At 46.7% G+C, this 16,931-nt stretch overlaps 1 protein-coding gene across 1 annotated transcript in view; it reads right to left on the reverse strand.

Annotated features, from left to right (window-relative positions):
- The window catches only part of ESRRB (estrogen related receptor beta), a 205,923-nt gene that overhangs the window by 122,581 nt on the left and 66,411 nt on the right, over positions 1 to 16,931 (reverse strand). The window contains exon 2 of the mRNA XM_069206011.1: positions 422 to 831. Within this exon, the coding sequence (XP_069062112.1) occupies positions 422 to 831 (410 nt within the window). The remainder of the gene's footprint in view (positions 1 to 421; positions 832 to 16,931) is intronic.

Consider the following 16,931-nt stretch of genomic DNA (forward strand, 5'->3'; position numbering starts at 1 on the left):
GGAACGAACAGAAGACAGAATGAACAAAACTGAAACAAGAGCATGCAGAACAGAAAGAAAGGAGTAACCGAAGCAGAAAGGAAATAAGGAAGTATGGAAATAAAACATGAAGGAAGAAGAGAAGGAAAGAAGATAAGGAGGGAGTAAAGCCAGGTAGGCAGCAAAGAAGGGCGGAAAGTGGAGGAGGGATAAGAAGGAACGAAGAATAGAATCAAAGCAGGGAGATGAAAGGAAGGTCGAAAAAACTGGAGGGCGGAAATTAAAAGAGCTCAGAAATGTATATATTTAGTTAGGTGTTTTATAAAGCGCTCAGGGTCATCTTACATTAACTTCAAACACAGTTCAGTAAACAGATACATAAATATAAAAAACCCACCCCAACACCTGAGTAAATATGAACGTCACTCACGCTGCACTCTACCTTGGATCGTTCTCTTGAAGAAGGCCTTGCAAGCCTCACACGAGGCCACTCCGTAGTGGTACCCAGAGGCAATATCTCCACAGACCAAGCAGAGCCTCTTGGGGATGGCATTGAGCATATACTCGCATTTAGTGGGAGAGTCCTCCATGATGACACTGGTACAGTCCTCATATCGCTTTCGGCAGGACCCGCCACCCAAACCCGTCCCATTGTACATGGGTGGGGAGTCCAGGCCATTTGGGTGGCCTCCCATGGTCAGTCCGTAGCCCCCGCTGGCGTCTGAGGAGCTGCTAGGGCTGTGGTGGCTGACGGTGTCAATGATGGAGGATGGACTGGAGGGCTCTGTCTTGATGAAGGATCCACAGCTTGATGTCAAGTGCCGGTCATCAACGGACATCCTGTTCAGAAGCCTGTGGGGGAAGAGAAGAGGAACAGGTCTATCACAGTGGGTACCAGCAAAAGAATAATGAAGAGGCTTCATGGAGGGTACCTCTCGAGGAACAATGAGAAGGAAGCACTGAATAACAACTGGGGAAGAAAGCCCTTGACCCCACCTGGAGGAGAAGGAGGCTCGAAGTATGGGTTTCATTAGGATAGCGCTGAAAAGTGCTTCAGATTCCAACAGGGGACAGGGATAGAAAGAACGCTAAGTTCCACCAAGAATGGGGCAATAAGAACCTATGTATTCCTCCAGGAGAGGAGTGAGAAGAAGGTCTTGATTCCTTGGAGAGAGGCTAAAAAGGAGCTTTGAATTACACAAGAAGAGGTGTGAAAAAAAGAGCTCATGGTTTTACCAGAACAGAGTGAGAAAGAGGTATTATTCCACTGCGGAAGGGAAAAAGTAGGCACTGAATTACACCAGAAGAGGAATGAGAGCGAACTAACTGCCCAAAAGCAAATGTAAGTCCTAGATCCCACTCTAAAAATAGTTAGAAGGAAGCTGCTTGTCCCACCAAGAGGGAAATGGACAAAACAATATATTGATATACTGGGGAAGGGATGAAAAAGGAGAACTGTACCCTATAAAAAAATAAATCTCATGATTCCACATGGAGAAGAAGAGAAGGAGGCTCTGGATCACATCCGATGAAGGGCGAGAAAGAATATCTGAATCCAACGAGGAGCAGAATGAAAAGCAAACACTACAGCCTACTAAGAGGAAAGTGAGACAGGGAGTTTGGCTCCACCAGGAGATTAAACTATGAATTCCAAAAGGAGACTAATGACACAGAAAAGCACCAGATCTCATCAGTACAGAGCCTGTAGGAAGCTCTAGACCCCAATAATAGAAACAAATCATGATCCCATCATCCATAACGAAAAGAAAGCTTTTACCCCTCTCATAGAACACATAACATCTAGGCTTCTCATGAATAGGAAATCACAGGATCCACAAGAAGAGTTGCACAGAAATATGAAACACCACCGGGTGAAAAGCTGAGAAAACCAGAAACACATTAGGAGACAACTATCATGGTACACCAACAAGAGGCATAGGCTTGGGATGCTGCCATGAGACGGAAGTTCCAGGTTGCCGCACACAGTTGAGAATAAAGTTCAGGATCCCATAAGAGCACAGATTGAAAAGAGCTTGTAATTCCATTAAGTAAAGGTTTTGAAGAACGATCTTCATACCAACATGAAAGGAAATTCAGGATCGCACCTCAAGAAGTAACGTTTGATTTGACCAAAGGGATGGGGAGAAGAAACCTCTGAATTCTGCCAGGATGAGGACATTTTGGATCATACCAGGAAAGGAATATCTGGATTACTCCATTAAAAAAACAATAAAACATCAGATGTCTCCAGGTAAGGGCGAAAAAAAAGATCTAGGCCAGAAGAAGGAGCTCTGTATCCCCCCAACATGAAGCTCAACATGTCTCCACAAGAAGCAAATGAGGCACATAGAGCAATTTTGTTTAGGTTAATTTAACCATTTGGAAAGTGTTCACTACAACCAGAGAATCAAACGAAACATCCAATTAACACTTCCTGAATAGCATAGTGACCTAGACCTGACCTTTATTTAACCATTCAAAATCTTGCCTGGACAACCTAAGGAAATTTATAATCCACAGTGAATTGACAAGCAGTTTACCTTGCTCACTCCGTGCCCAAGTCTCTTCGAATGATTTAGGAGGAATGCTTAAAACTGCCATACAGTGGAGGAAACACACTGAATGCTATAGTGAGGACAAGCATCTCCCACCATAATAGACAATGTGCTCAGCTGCAGTTCCTAAGCCTGGAGTGCGCCATTCTATACAATCTGTTCAGAAAAGGTGTAAACGACAAATATAGTGAGTGACACCATACCCTGTGATCTTCCTAGACTTTAATGAGAACACAATAGCTAGAGGGACCGTGTCTGACTATCTCAATAGACTTTAGAGGGAACACAGTATCACTCTCACACTGAGAGAGACTATGGGGGTCATTGACCGCCGGGGACGGAGGAAGCACCGCCAACAGGCTGGCGGTGCTTCTGGGGCAATTCTGACAGAAAAGGGAAACCGGCGGTTTCCCGCCGGTTTTCCCCTGCCCCAGGGAATCCTCCACGGATTCCGACGCCCGGGATGACGTCGGAATGACCCCCTATGTTTTTTTTTAATTCAGTCACAACAAAGCATCAATATTATACTGAAAGAAGCCATGACTCGTCACACTCATAGACTTCAATGGGGCACAACTATAATCTTATTCTGGACAAGATCACGTCTGGGTAGTTCTCTAGGGTCAAAATTGGACACCACAACTACATCAAGAAGGCCTTGGATAGTTATCTCTCTGGACTCCAGTGGACTGTTAATAACAGTTGAGCACTGGCAAAGATGTTGTCTTGGTATATACCTTTTGCAAGTAGGTTTATGATGACAGTCTAATGCTGGGAGAATAGACCGAGGGCCAGATTAACAAAGGTAAACTTACACTTTTGTGGACATATAGGCCCTCATTCTGACCCTGGCGGTTCTCTACCGCCAGGGCCAACGGGGGCGGGAGCACCGCCGACAGGCCGGCGGTGCTCCCTTGGTCATTCTGACCGCGGCGCTTTGGCCGCGGTCAGAACGGGAAAACCGGCGGTCTCCCGCCGGTTTTCCACTGCCCCTTAGAATCCTCCAAGGCGGCGCAGCTCGCTGCGCCGCCGAGGGGATTCTGACCCCCCCTACCGCCATCCTGTTCATGGCGGGAAAGCCGCCATGAACAGGATGGCGGTAGGGGGGGTCGCGGGGCCCCTGGGGGCCCCTGCCGTGCCCATGCCCATGGCATGGGCACGGCAGGGGCCCCCTAACAGGGCCCAACTAGGCTTTTCAGTGTCTGCGATGCAGACACTGAAAAGCGCGACGGGTGCTGCTGCACCCGTCGCACGCCTTCCACTCCGCCGGCTCGATTCCGAGCCGGCTTCCTTGTGGAAGGCGCTTTCCCGCTGCGCCGGTGGGCGATCTGAATCAGATCGCCCGCCGGCCCAGCGGGAAAGTCAGAATACCCCTCGCGGTCTATTGACCGCGGGGCGGTATTCAGGCGGCTTCCGACGGGCGGGCGGCAACCGCCGCCCGCCTAGGTCGGAATGACCACCATACTCTTGTAAATAAACAATTTAATAGTAACTTTACGATTGTGGAGACTCCACACTCAGGACAGAGACCTCCGCACATACAAAGATAGTTCTCTGCCCCACTGCTGAATCTCCGCAATTGTTTGTGATCACTGAAAAGTGCTTCAACCCCTCATCAGGAGTAGTAAGTGCTTTACAAATGCAATTACAATTACAATTGCAATATTGAAAAAGAGTAAACTTGCACAAAAGTGTAAGTTTATCTTTGGGAATCGGGCTCTGAGTGTGTTTTTCTTGCTAGTCTAAAGAGGTTTAAAGGTTATTTCTATGGAGATTGCCACCATGGTTGTATAAATTGCCAGACACAGGTGGGTTCAAATTGTCACTGTTATAGGTCGAACCATGACCAGTCAACTTGCTAGATTTCAGGAGTCAATATGGAGATGCTAGTCCATGTGACATTTCCTGTTTTCTTGCGGCTCTAATTTGCACATATACAGGTGAAAATTGCCTGCTTAATTTCATGAACTTCATTGGAGCTGGGAGATAATTTGTCAGAATGTTTGATTCATTAGTATTCCACCCATACGAAAGTGCTTCAAGTTGGCATAATGTTTGATACTATGGTCAGCAACACCAGCATAAAGTAGCTTTACTATGGTAGAATGAAGAACTTGAAGTTGTAGTTTGGGGGGATGATTGGCTTTTGGTGCTATTGAGATGTCAATTATAATCAGCTAGATAGTTTGTGCACATTTCCCAGGAGAATTATAGTTTATGTGACTGATGTGCAAGTCATAAATTGTGGTCCTAAGCACAACTTGGTAAATTCAGTGATTCTTTGATTTTAATTTGTAACCATAATTGCATTTTACTGTGGTTTTCAGTAAATATCTATTATGGTATATACTTGGCATACAAATGTAGATGGCATACTGGTGAAATACTTAGCACACAATCAAAAGATAGGAGCCTGCAACGCCTGAACCCCAATCACACCCCTAATCCTAAATGTTGCACTATCTAAGCTATAACCCTTACCACAGAACCCTGAACTTAATCCTAGCAATTGAACATAAACCCAGCTGTGAACCTAACACAAATCCCAACCCTTACCTAAAACTTACTTTGACACAACTGATTATGTAAATGTAGGCGACAATATGGTTCCTGATATCTTTGTCCTGTTCAGGCTGCATCTATGATATTTTTGTTTGGACACAATTTTACTTTCGATATGTTGGTGGGGCACTATTTATACATAGTGCTTTGCCCCAAATGTTATTCTTGCTGTCTTTAAGGGCTGTGTCTTTAGTCAGTTGTGGCATCGTAAATATTAAAATGTTTAAAGCAAATTGACGAAACCTTTTTCAATATCTACCCATTATTCCTGCTCTGGCAAGTATATCCATTGATCTCTGTCACTAAAATTAAACACATTCAGCAAGAATATTTAAACATGGTGGGCTTTTGCCTCAGGGCCAGCGATGGTGGGTTTCCACCACTGAAGCACATCTGTGACCAGTCAGTGAGGTATAAATGGCCTCTAAATCTGTATTGAAGACATCCCAAATCCTTTCGATTTAATGATAACACCTTCCTACTCCATTACGAAAAACTCCTCCTGGGTCAGGACAATATCTTCTCACTGTGCCTTCAAAACATCTTTCAACACTGCCATGGCAGCACTTCCAAGCTGTGCCATGACAACACCTCCTACCTGTGCCGTTACAACATCTTCCAACTGTGTCACAACAACAGCTTCGAACTGGAGCATGACAACACCTTCCAACAGTGCCCAGACAACACATTCTAATTGTGTAATCACAACACCTTCCAATTATACCATGATAGCCCTTCCTGACTTTGCCCTCACAACACCCTCCAGTTCTGCCATGAAAACATCTTCTGACTGTGCCTTTTCAACATTTGCCAACACCTGCCAACCATGCCCAGAGAACACTTTTTAACTGTGCCATGACTAGAGCTTCAAGTTGTGTTAGCTCAAAAGCCTCAAAATGCACATGATAAAACGTTGTGACTCTTCCATGATAATTGCTTTTATCAGTGATATCACAACACATTCCAGCCGTACGATGAGAAGACATTTCAAAATAATCTTTGAAAATTGATGTCTTTTTTTTAATTCACAAAGACTTCCGACAGTACTCCTTGAAAACTACAACTTAAACAGCTTTCCCGAAGTACTCACAGGATTAAGCATTTGTGTGTTCAGAAGGGTAACACATTTAGAAGCGGCAAAAATATTTCAGCGAAACACAAAACACGCCCTATTTGCAAGTGGAAAACGTTTGCAACAAAACTCAACAGGTGTGAGCTTTGCACAAACGCCACTGTTCACAGTCTGCCCCTTTTTTATTTTCATCGTTCATGGAAGTTAGGTGGGTCGGAAACAGTGTGTCTCGGCATTTTTTAGCTAGGATTTGTTTTCTAAGTTTCAGGATCGTGTAAAAATCTGGGAACAGGTATTTGTTTTTCACCTTATGCAAAAATTACTAGCACCGACAAAGCGATCGTTTAGTACCTATTGGCTTTGCAAAAGCAGCCTGCCAATGCTGTGCAGCACCGGCAAATGTAATATGCTGATACTCTTTGGCATAGGCAAAATAAAAAGGAGAAAAAAGGTGCCATGGCTCGATCTCTGTTACCTCTATGTGTAAGTGCGCGCATGCGTCACCAACCATACAAGCACATACAGAACGATGCGGGCACCATTTACCTTTTCTACTTTACTGTTTCAAGATGAGGAACGCCACCTGCATCGGTAAATAAAACACACAGTTGGTTTAGCACAAAATAAAAAGAAAAAAGCCCGCAGGTGTGGTAGTGAGGGGCTGAGGGGAGAATGGGCGAGGTGTAACGGAGGAGCAGGATGGGAGGGGAAACGCAGCACACAAGAGAGAGCAACACGGAGCCAGGGAAAGCACACTATGGAAACGGTTCTAGAGTGGACCCCAGGAACGACACGGGGCCAGACAGGGTGGCAGCAAATTCATTTATAAGTGCGCGCAGCCCCAAACTAAAAATGCAACCTCATTGCATGAATAACTTTTATCCCGGCCACACCGCCCCAACCATTCTTCTGCCGTAGAGGGGGGGGGGAGAGATCTTTTCCTCTCCTCTCCCAGAGACGACATCATAGGTTCACCCAATCCTGGGCAAACACTACATTCCTCCACAACGTAGGATAAAAATAAACAAAACCCCAATGGTAGTGGTTCTCAATTCAAACAAACAGTACATAATACATTGATACATCAATAAATGGGAAACACAGCATAGGGATGGGATATTTCAAGGTAGCAAATACAGCGAGAGGGTCCGGATTGGACCTTAGATTGGACCGTTCCATCCCCGCTCGTCATGACAGTAACTTTTGGGTCCCACCTGATAAGGGCACCATCTCCGTCGGTTTCTTGGCCCCCATCGCCTGTCGAAAAAGATAGCCCACATGGTGTCGGCTATTCTGACACCACACCATTCCCTTGCGAGGGTCCCCCTCGTGTTAGGGACTCAGGTGGAAAAACAGAGTCCTCCTGACCGCTCAGAAATCCATTGCTCGGAGAGCTAACCTCTGCATTACCAGAGGATGAGGGCGGTGGGAACCGCTTGAACTGGGACACCTTCCTTGTGACACTCTCACCATTCCTCTTAGCTGTCACCATGGTCCCTTTGATGGCAGTCGCAGTTCACAGTTCAGCTTCGAACGGTTGTTGGAATTTTCCTCCAGGGTGTCAGTCCTTGACCAGCACAGTGTCGCCCTCCTGGATGACGCTCTTTTGGGCCCTTCGTCTCTAAGAAGCATAATGGTTGTTGCAAGACCTGCGATCCATTGATTGATTGGGAGGAACTGCTTGGGTGACCCACAGAGGGTGGTGTGTGATGGCATTCTAGACTGCTCTCTCAAAGTATAGCTGGCTCCGGACAACCCCGGTGGTAGCATGGGGTATGACCAGGTATTCGCAGACAAAATTGTACAGTGCACATTCGATGATCTGGGCCTCAGCGGTGGCAATGTGGACTGTTTTTGACACCGTCATTTCAAATCTCTCCACCTCTCTGTTCATCTGAAGCCACCTGGGCGTAATCCGTCGTTGTTTAGTGTTTCAAGACTTGAAAAATTCAGACCATTCATGGCTACTGAATGGGGTCAGTTGTCTGTACAGTTTCTCCGAAAAGGCTATGTGTGGCCATCATCTTCTCCATCTTTGGAAATACCACCGACGCTGACGAGGACGGCACAATCCCCACTTTGGGGTATCAGGAGTAGTCATCCACGAATATTAACATATGGGAACAATCACGAACACGGCCACAATCAGTGCTAACCATCTGCAAGGAGACCACGGGCCCTCTTCGGTGATGACAGGCGCTGGTGAGCCAGGCATTCCACTTTCTTGACAGACAAGACATCCTTTTACCATGTCATATACAAGTTGGTCAAGACCAGGAAACCAGACTTTACTCTGGAGCCGGTTCTTTGATTTTATGAGTACCTGGTGGGCCCCGTGTGCTAACAGGACAGCCCGCCGTCTCAGGCTGGTGGGTAGCACATGGTGGGGACCTCACAGCAGACACTCTTCTTCACTCACCGAGAGCTCGTGGCTATATAAAATGCTTGTGGTATGGCCTTGCTGTCGGTGGTGCAGAAAGTTTCGGGGTGCTGTAGAGAGTCGCAGGACTGAACTATGGCTAACTGCAAACAGTTGTCTTGACTTGTAGCTCCCACTACTTCTGCCACAGGAATGGGTAATGAGTGCGCATGGTCCACCACCAGTCTGACATATTCCTCTGTCTCGAAGGCTTCTTCGGAAGTCAAAGTCAGCAGGATTTCCTGTGCCCGCTTGGTACTCTACATTGAAGTTGAATTCTTGCAATTGTAAGATCCACTTCTCGATCATTGGTGGCAGCTTGGATGATGACCATTTGAAGAGAGGGAGGAGCGGCTTGTGGTTTGTCCCAACCGTGAATGCCTTCCATACAGGTAGAGGTGAGACACCCCCAGTGGATGGTGATTGCTTCACAGCTCTATCTGGGGGTACCGCTGTTCAGTGGGAGTCAATGTTCTGCTGGCATGAGCAACGGGCACCCACTCCCCAGAGTCTTGCCTGTGGGACAGCATCGCACCTAGACCAGTGAGGCTTGCATTGACCTCTAGCTGAGACTCCCGCTGGGGGTCGAAATACATCTGAGTGGTATTGGTGGAGAGGGCATCTTTTGTGCTCTCAAAAGCATGCTCTTGGTCCTTGTCCCATTCCCATGGGTGATTGGCTTTGGTCAAATTCCCCAACGGGCCAGTGATGTCAGATAAATTCTTCATAAAACGCTCACAATATGTAACCATGTCTAAAAAGCTCCTGCCCCTTGAGACAGAGATCGGGGGGACGCTTCCTGAAAGTCTTTTACTTTGGCAGGGTCTGCACTGATTCCCTGCTCTGAGAACTTGTCCCCAAAGAAGCAAATCTCTCTCTTCAAGAACTCACACTTTTCGCAGTGCAGGGTCAATCCCTACTTTCTAAGTCTCACAAACACTATTCATAGATGGGCCAGGTGACTCTCCAGCGTGGGGGTATGCGCTAGAATGCCATCATAGATGTTTAGGACTCCGGGTAGCCCTCGCAGGACCTCTTTGATTGTGTTCTGGAACACCTCTGCTGCGCTGGATATGCCGAAATTCAAAGAGGTGTAACTTCCAGAGGCCTGTGTGAGTAGAGAAGGAGGTTATGGGCTTGGATTCGGGGTTCAGCATGATTTGGTGGTAACCAGACGGAAGGTCCACCTTCGAGAATCATTTGGACCCCGAAAGCTCCCCTAGGATGTCATCTCTAGTTGGGGTCAGGTGTCTCTCTCATTAAATGGGTTGGTTAGGAAGCCTCATGTCCACGCAGATGCTAACCGTGTCAGACTGCTTTGGTTTCTGCACAACTATTGGGGACACCTACGGGATGGGTCCAGACACTTTCTCTATGATTCCAGCTTGCTCTATGAGCTGCAGCTCCCATTCTACTTTCGGGCATAGATGGAAAGCCACCCATCGGTGCCTGAGGGCGACTGGGGCTACTGACTCATCGATATGCAGCTTGAGGGGTGGGCCTTTCAGGAATCCAATGCCATTGAAGAGCGTTTCAAACTCTGTGGTGGGGTCTCATAGGCTGTTGGCATGCATGCCAAATGCAAACTGGACCAGATTCAGGTTTTGTGTGGTCTGGCAGCTAAGCAGGAACCCTGACCCCTCTTGTGACACAAATATCTTGATCATGAGCTTTTAGCTTTCATGTCCAATGTCGACCATGAGGCGCCAGCCATCTGTAGTGGTTGGGCATTACCAAAGGCAAACACCTGTACTCGTGTGGACTTAAGGTCTGGAGGGTCAGGTAGGCTGCCATACACCTCTGAGCCATAAGATTAATCGAGGCACCTGTGCCTATGAGAGCGGGAAGGGGGTGTCCATGCACAACCACCTGACATGTGGGTAGCTGCTGGCTGTTGGTTTTTCCTCCGTCCAACGCTCTCACTACAGAAACCACCTCTTGGTCGTCATCCATGTCGCTGTCTGAGGAGGTGGTGGAGAGTGCAGCTACTGCCTGGACTACCTTCTTGGACGTGGCCGGCGCTACCCTGGGTGCTGAGCAGCAGACTTTAGAGAAGTGGTTTAGTTTGCCACATGCACTATAGGTCTTTCCTTTGGCTGGGCAGTTGCCTGGGTGTGGCAGGAGTCGCCCACACCATCTACAGAGTTTGTCTCCTGGTTTTGACGTGGTGCGCTCTGTCTTGGCCTTAGTAGTATCTGCGAATACGGGGTTGACAGGTTCCAACTTGATCTGGACAGCAGGTGTCTGTTCCATGTGCATGGCTCACGGAGCTTCGAGGATGCGCACCCTTGGATGAACTGAGCTCTGACTTTATCCTCTTCGTCCGGCATGGTGCAAGTGCTGGGCAACTCTCTCAGGCATGCGTAAAAAATATCCACCGGTTTCTCCAGTTTTTGGCGTGCTTGGCATAGCAGGAACCGTTCATAGTCCTGGTTGGCGTAGGGCTCAAAATGTGCTGTGATCGTGTCTTTTAACATGGTGTATATGTGGGGGGTCGTTTCCACCATTGACTTTCAAATTTTGTGAAAATCTGCCCCTTCAAGGTGAAGGAGTAGTGGGCACTACCTCTCATCCTTGATTTCTAGGGCTGAAAAAGGTCTTGAGGTGCACAATCCAGGCTTTCCAGTGGACTGTTTGCTTGAAGGGGCGATGATTGCGAAAGGTTATAGGGCCAGAATGCTTGGCATGGTGAGGTAAAAATGAGCCGTCACCAATTTGGCAGACGTGGGTCACGTTGATTTGCCAAAATACCTCAGAATCCTGCCCTGTAGGGGCAGTGTGCCATGTGAGAGGGTTGCAACTTCTGCCGACCTCTGCTCTGGTTGGATGCTGGCTGCAAGGTGTCTTGCTCCCTTCCTCTTCGCAGGAATGTAGGGCCTCCAATGTGCTCTGTAGTGAAGTCCTTAAACAGGCAGCTGGGGCAGGTGATGCTTGGGGAAGGCTACTAACCAGGCCAGAGATGAGAAACTTGCCTGGCAGGGTCGTGCAGTGTCCGGCGGGCAGAGTGAGAGGCACACCTATGCCTGGGCCCTGGCAGGCATGGCAAAACACAAGCTCCAGGATAGTGCAACAAAGGGGCCCCGGGACACGATACTGGAGCACAGCCGTGTCCCCACTGCAGCAGTGACATGTGATCTTCCGGCTCTGATTGAGCCACGTTGAAATTGGCATGGGCTGAGGTAGCCAGCAGGTGGTGTGCCGCGCTGGTCGATCAGCTTGCTGGCATGCGTACTGCCACCAGCAGTCCCGCAGCAGGTGATGTCACTCTGGGATGGCTCACAACAAAAAGCAGCGGAGATTCATGGGGTGGACGAAGATGGTGGGGTGAGCCCCCTCGTTGCCAGTGCAGAGTGGGTCCCAGGAACTACTCGTGGCCAGACAGGGTGGTAGCAACCTCATTTATTAGTTTGTGCCGCTCCAAACTAAAACACGCCCTTTCCCATTGCAATTATAACTTTCACCGCAGCCACACCGACCCAACCATTTCTCTGCCGTAGAGAGGGGGTAATACCTTTCCCTCCTCCCAGACACCACATCATAGGTTCACCCAAACCCGGGCAAACACAACAACATGGCCCCCAAGGATTGGAGAGAAGCATATAAGGGCAAGAGAAACATAGGGGGCGAGAGAGACATGCATGAGGGAGAGAGCAACACAGAGAACAGAGGTGGGGGAATTTGGGAGAATCACACAAGAGAGATGGCGTGCAGCACACAAAGGAGAGAGCAACAGAAGGAGTGGGCTTGAGGACGGGTACTTGTCAAGGGAGAAGAACAGAAGGGAAAAAGCTAAAAAAACACATGATTTCTCATGGAGTGTTTAACCAAAAAAAAGTGAAAGGGGCAATCACAAGAAAAGGAAGGAAAGCCATTGAATTAAAATCAAGATAATTAAAGCAACAATAAAGCCAACCAATGGTAAGTAATGAGCAGGGTATAAGTACACTGTAAGTTCACAATAGGTATTTTATAACCTAAAAATCGCACAGGTCTAATACTTTTTCCCTCCACATATAAACATGTTTTCCAGGAGGGAAACGTATTCCCTAAAATCTTTATCAATTTGGAAGCGTTTCTGTCAAATTTGATGCAAATGTTTTGGCGACTACCTCTCATTATCCAGGACGGCCTCACTTTTCTTCAGTTTTCAATATAGAAAGTTAGCGCTGTAGTCTTTTTTCTAGAATTCAGTGGCAGGGTTTGAGGTAGGTGGGGGTGGAGAGGAGAAGCAGGCAGCCCTGCGCTGTCTGTCACCTCTGTCCCTGTCCTTGGAAAGCTCTCACTGATTATCACGAGGTCCCTCCAGATGGGGCACTCGGGCTATTGATCGGATAAATAAACAGTATGTGCGCTCGATCAGAATGTTATTTTGCATTTCAATTGCTTCTTGCTAATGCAACCTTCCTAGCAGAGGAGAGACCCACGGGCAGAGGGACACTGGAGGGTTGGTGGAAACACATGGAGACACTGAGAAGAGAATCCCTCACAGGTGGACAAAGGGAGGTGGTGACACACCTTTGGAGCAGCGGCAGCCAGAGGAGAGACCCCCGCGTAGCAACCCAGGGGTACAGGGGAAGAGGAAAGAAACACAGGGAGAAAGTGAGTGGGTGGTGACTTGGATAACGTGGCAGTGAGAGGTGAAATCATAGCAGAGTGACATGGGTGGGTGGTAGCTTACAGGTAACATGGGAGGGACTGAAGGGAGAGACCATCCAGCAAAGTGACATGGGAAAGACGATGCAGCCGCTCGTGGTAGCAGGAGTCAGTTGAGAAACCATGTAGTGGGGATGTAGAGTGGCTGACAAACCACAGTGAAAGAAAACTAAAGACAGACAGGGGGCAGAGAGACCCAGGTGTGACAAGCAACCAGTGGAGATAGTGACAAGCGTGTGGGTGGCAGAAAGCACTTTGAAGTAGCCTAGATGTAACACAGCCACTATAGGTCTGTGCACAATTTCAAAGGCGTAATGTCATGTAATTTCCAATTTTAATGTTATGCAAAATGTTCACCATTTCGTAAAATACTACATTTCTCACTGAAAGACATTTTCTCCTCAAAGCAGTCGCCTTCTTATATTTTTTGCGGCTGTTTTGGGCCACCTATACCCGCGCAGAGAAAAGTTACTTAAGAAACAATTGAAAGATCTTTAAAGTACTGCATGTAATTTTATGAAGCTGACACTTGTTTCATATCACACCCGTAATTTGGCATGTATGGAATGACCTCGGAAAGTGGCAAGCATACAAAGGAAGGGACCGGTATCTCTATACTTTAGTAGAAATATTAGGAAGACAGGCCTCAATTTGAATCATTAAATATCCTGAAGCACATTTTCACCTACATGCTGTTCCAGAACTCACAACTGTCAATGAACTTTTATCTTTATCCCTGGAAATCCTTGTTGGTCTAATACTGGTCCATACTTAAAGGGTTACAAAGCATCTCTATTCTAATTCCTGGAAGCATGAGCTATTGCAGAATGAGGCCCTTCCTCAGATCTGGTAAATCACCTTAGTCTCACCCCCAGAAAGTTCTGTTATTTAAGTACCAAAAGACACACACACACATCTCTTTCAAAGTGGCTCATTTATGAGGGATTCTCCTTGTTTTCCATGATATGGATACACATTAAGCATTTGCCTGGAAAGGGCGTCTATGGTATTAATGCTCACAATGGTTGAAGCGCAGTGAGGTGATAACCTAGTGTGGTGCCACAGTGGGACCTTTCTTTGATTTAGTAATAGCTCAGTGGGGTTAAGCTTCTGCCACTGAATACTGAAAAATTCTAGTTCAATACCAACTGGGCAATGCACAGGGTGTAGACACAAGCTTTTTCACAGAGGTTTCAAACCAACGTTATGTGCCCTGGACCCTCTCTCAGGATATTTTTCTAGTGCTCTGGAGGACAGGCTATCCTGTTAAGTCAGTCGTACATTTTATGACGTACGAGCAATCAATAGTCTTGATCAGAAAAGGTTTCAATGCCATGGAACTCAAACAGAGTAGGGGTATTTACTAAGCGTTGCGCTAACACAGTGTTGCACATTTTTGCACTGTGCAATTTTATGCTGTACTTGTGGATTTTATAATGGTAAGTAAATCAGCATAATGCCTTGCATCGCTTTGTGCTACATATGGACCTTGGTTCAGTTCTAGTAAATAACTCCCGAGAGGTATCCCAGCTTTAGGGAATGATAACATACCTCGGTCCACCATCCAGTATGGACCAGAAACAAATAGGAGTGTTAGCAATCTAATCAGTACAGGAAAGTGCAAGCCCGCATGTGTGTGGGGAAGTAGGGTTCTCACTAAGCGGCTCTCTTTTGGACCACTGGATATGCTCCCCTCACTGTCACCTGTCCTAATTCCTAGGTAAGTGACCATGATTTCTGGGAGAGAGTGGACAAGATGTCGTAGACTTCTCCACTGGCTTCTCATGCTGGGTGCTACTTAGTCCTGAGGAAGTGTCTTCACCATGCAGCAGGGAAAGGCGACATTTCAGGGTAGAGCTTTGCCCCTGTTTGTCCCTAGATGGGACGAGTATGGAGCTCAAAATTTCTGTCCCACTGCAAGAGGAGTACCACCATATAAGTTTCTAAAGGCAAGTGGAGGACATTGGCATCCTTGTGCACCGAGCAGTGACATGCAGTATACATTTGTTTTTTTTTGGAAAGGCGGATAACACATACAAGTGCATTCTGCTCTGCCATATTTTAAAAAGGCCAGAAAGTTGGGGGGCAACTCTTATGCGAAGTAGGTTCTGGGAATAGGTACATTTTACAGGAAGAAAATGACTTTTATTATGCACTCAAGGAAGCATGGTAAACAGACAGCATCACAGGAAACGAGGCATGGTCACAAACGAGGGAAATGAGAAGAGCAAAGGAAAAAAGTCACAGGCGGGAACTCATTCAACAAAAGTGCTAGAATTTACCCCTCACGTGGAGGAACCCCTTACCTTACAACCCAGATGTACAAAGTACACCTGGGCAGTCCTTGTGATGTAGGACCTCGCCTCAGGTGCCCTCTCTGTTGTCCAATTGCAAATGTGCATCTGTGAGGCAGACCCATCTTAACTGACATTTTAGAGGGCCCCAAATAAAGTTTTGAGGGTGCCATCATTTTGCTTTCTGCCACTCCTACAACAGCATGACATTTGAGGATATGTCCTCGACATTTTCACCCTGGGAAGATACTTACACCTGCCTTTTGTATTACTGGATTTGCATGCAAAATATTTCTAAATAACACTATGCATTCAGGTATTTCAGTCATGTGGTCTCTGCACCTGGTCGTACCTCCTTAAGTATCCCGTTTTCTGCTCACAGCTATAAACCAAGTACTTCAGAAAGGTAGCATTAGAATATGTGTCTGCTAAATTCCATACGCAGCAGTAGACATTCCTTGAAGATTGGGAGCAAAAATAGCTCCTTGTGCTCCTAAGCTTAAATTACGTGTACACAAAATCTGTGAATGGAGACCAGTTTGTCCTGAATAGAAGAGGTGAATAAAATATTAATAACCATTATACAATACTGCAAACGTGCGCTGATTATTCCACTTATCAAAGTACTGTATTCATGCAAAAAAGTGAAGGATACTATACTAATAGAAAAACTGGGGTCTTGGAAAAAAGTGTTGGATATTTCAGTGATAAATTTCTGTACTCCGAGGCCAACAAGGGCAGGACACTATTTTAATACAAGAACTGCTGTCCGGTTAAGATGTGCTGGATACTGTATTAATAAAGTTCGGTAGTCCCGCCAACATCTACATTGATACCAGAGTAGCTCTCCAGCTGAGATGTGCGGATACAGCATTAATAAAGTTCTGTAGTCCCGCCAAAGAGTGCAGGGCCTTATACTGATAGCTGAGCTGTTCTCCAACAAAGAAATGCGGGTTACTCTATTAATAAAGTTTCGTAGTCTTGACAAAAGGTGCTAAACACGATAGTGACACAAGAACTTCTAAATGCTGTATGTATATAGTCCTCAAGTTCCGCAGGATGCTTTCCTACTGCACACGTTTTAGCCCTGCCAGAATTGCTGGGTACTATATGTTTGGAAGCACTGCAGCTCTGCACAGAAATGCTGCGTACAGCACTGATAGAAGTATTTTATCCCTACAAACCAGGGCTGAATACAGCACTTATCCTAACACTGTGATCGTGTAAAGAGGCGCTGCATAGTACATAAACCGCAGCTTGGCCAATACGTTTGGGGGGTTGTGAGTGTCAGGTTTCCCAACAATCACTCTGGGATATGTTATCAACATACATTATAGACAAGGAGGGTGAATGAGAGGGACTTTAGTGGCAGTGGAAAGGGAGAAGATTATGGATTG

Source organism: Pleurodeles waltl, chromosome 9, assembly GCF_031143425.1.
Source record: "Pleurodeles waltl isolate 20211129_DDA chromosome 9, aPleWal1.hap1.20221129, whole genome shotgun sequence".
Lineage (NCBI taxonomy): Eukaryota > Metazoa > Chordata > Amphibia > Caudata > Salamandridae > Pleurodeles > Pleurodeles waltl.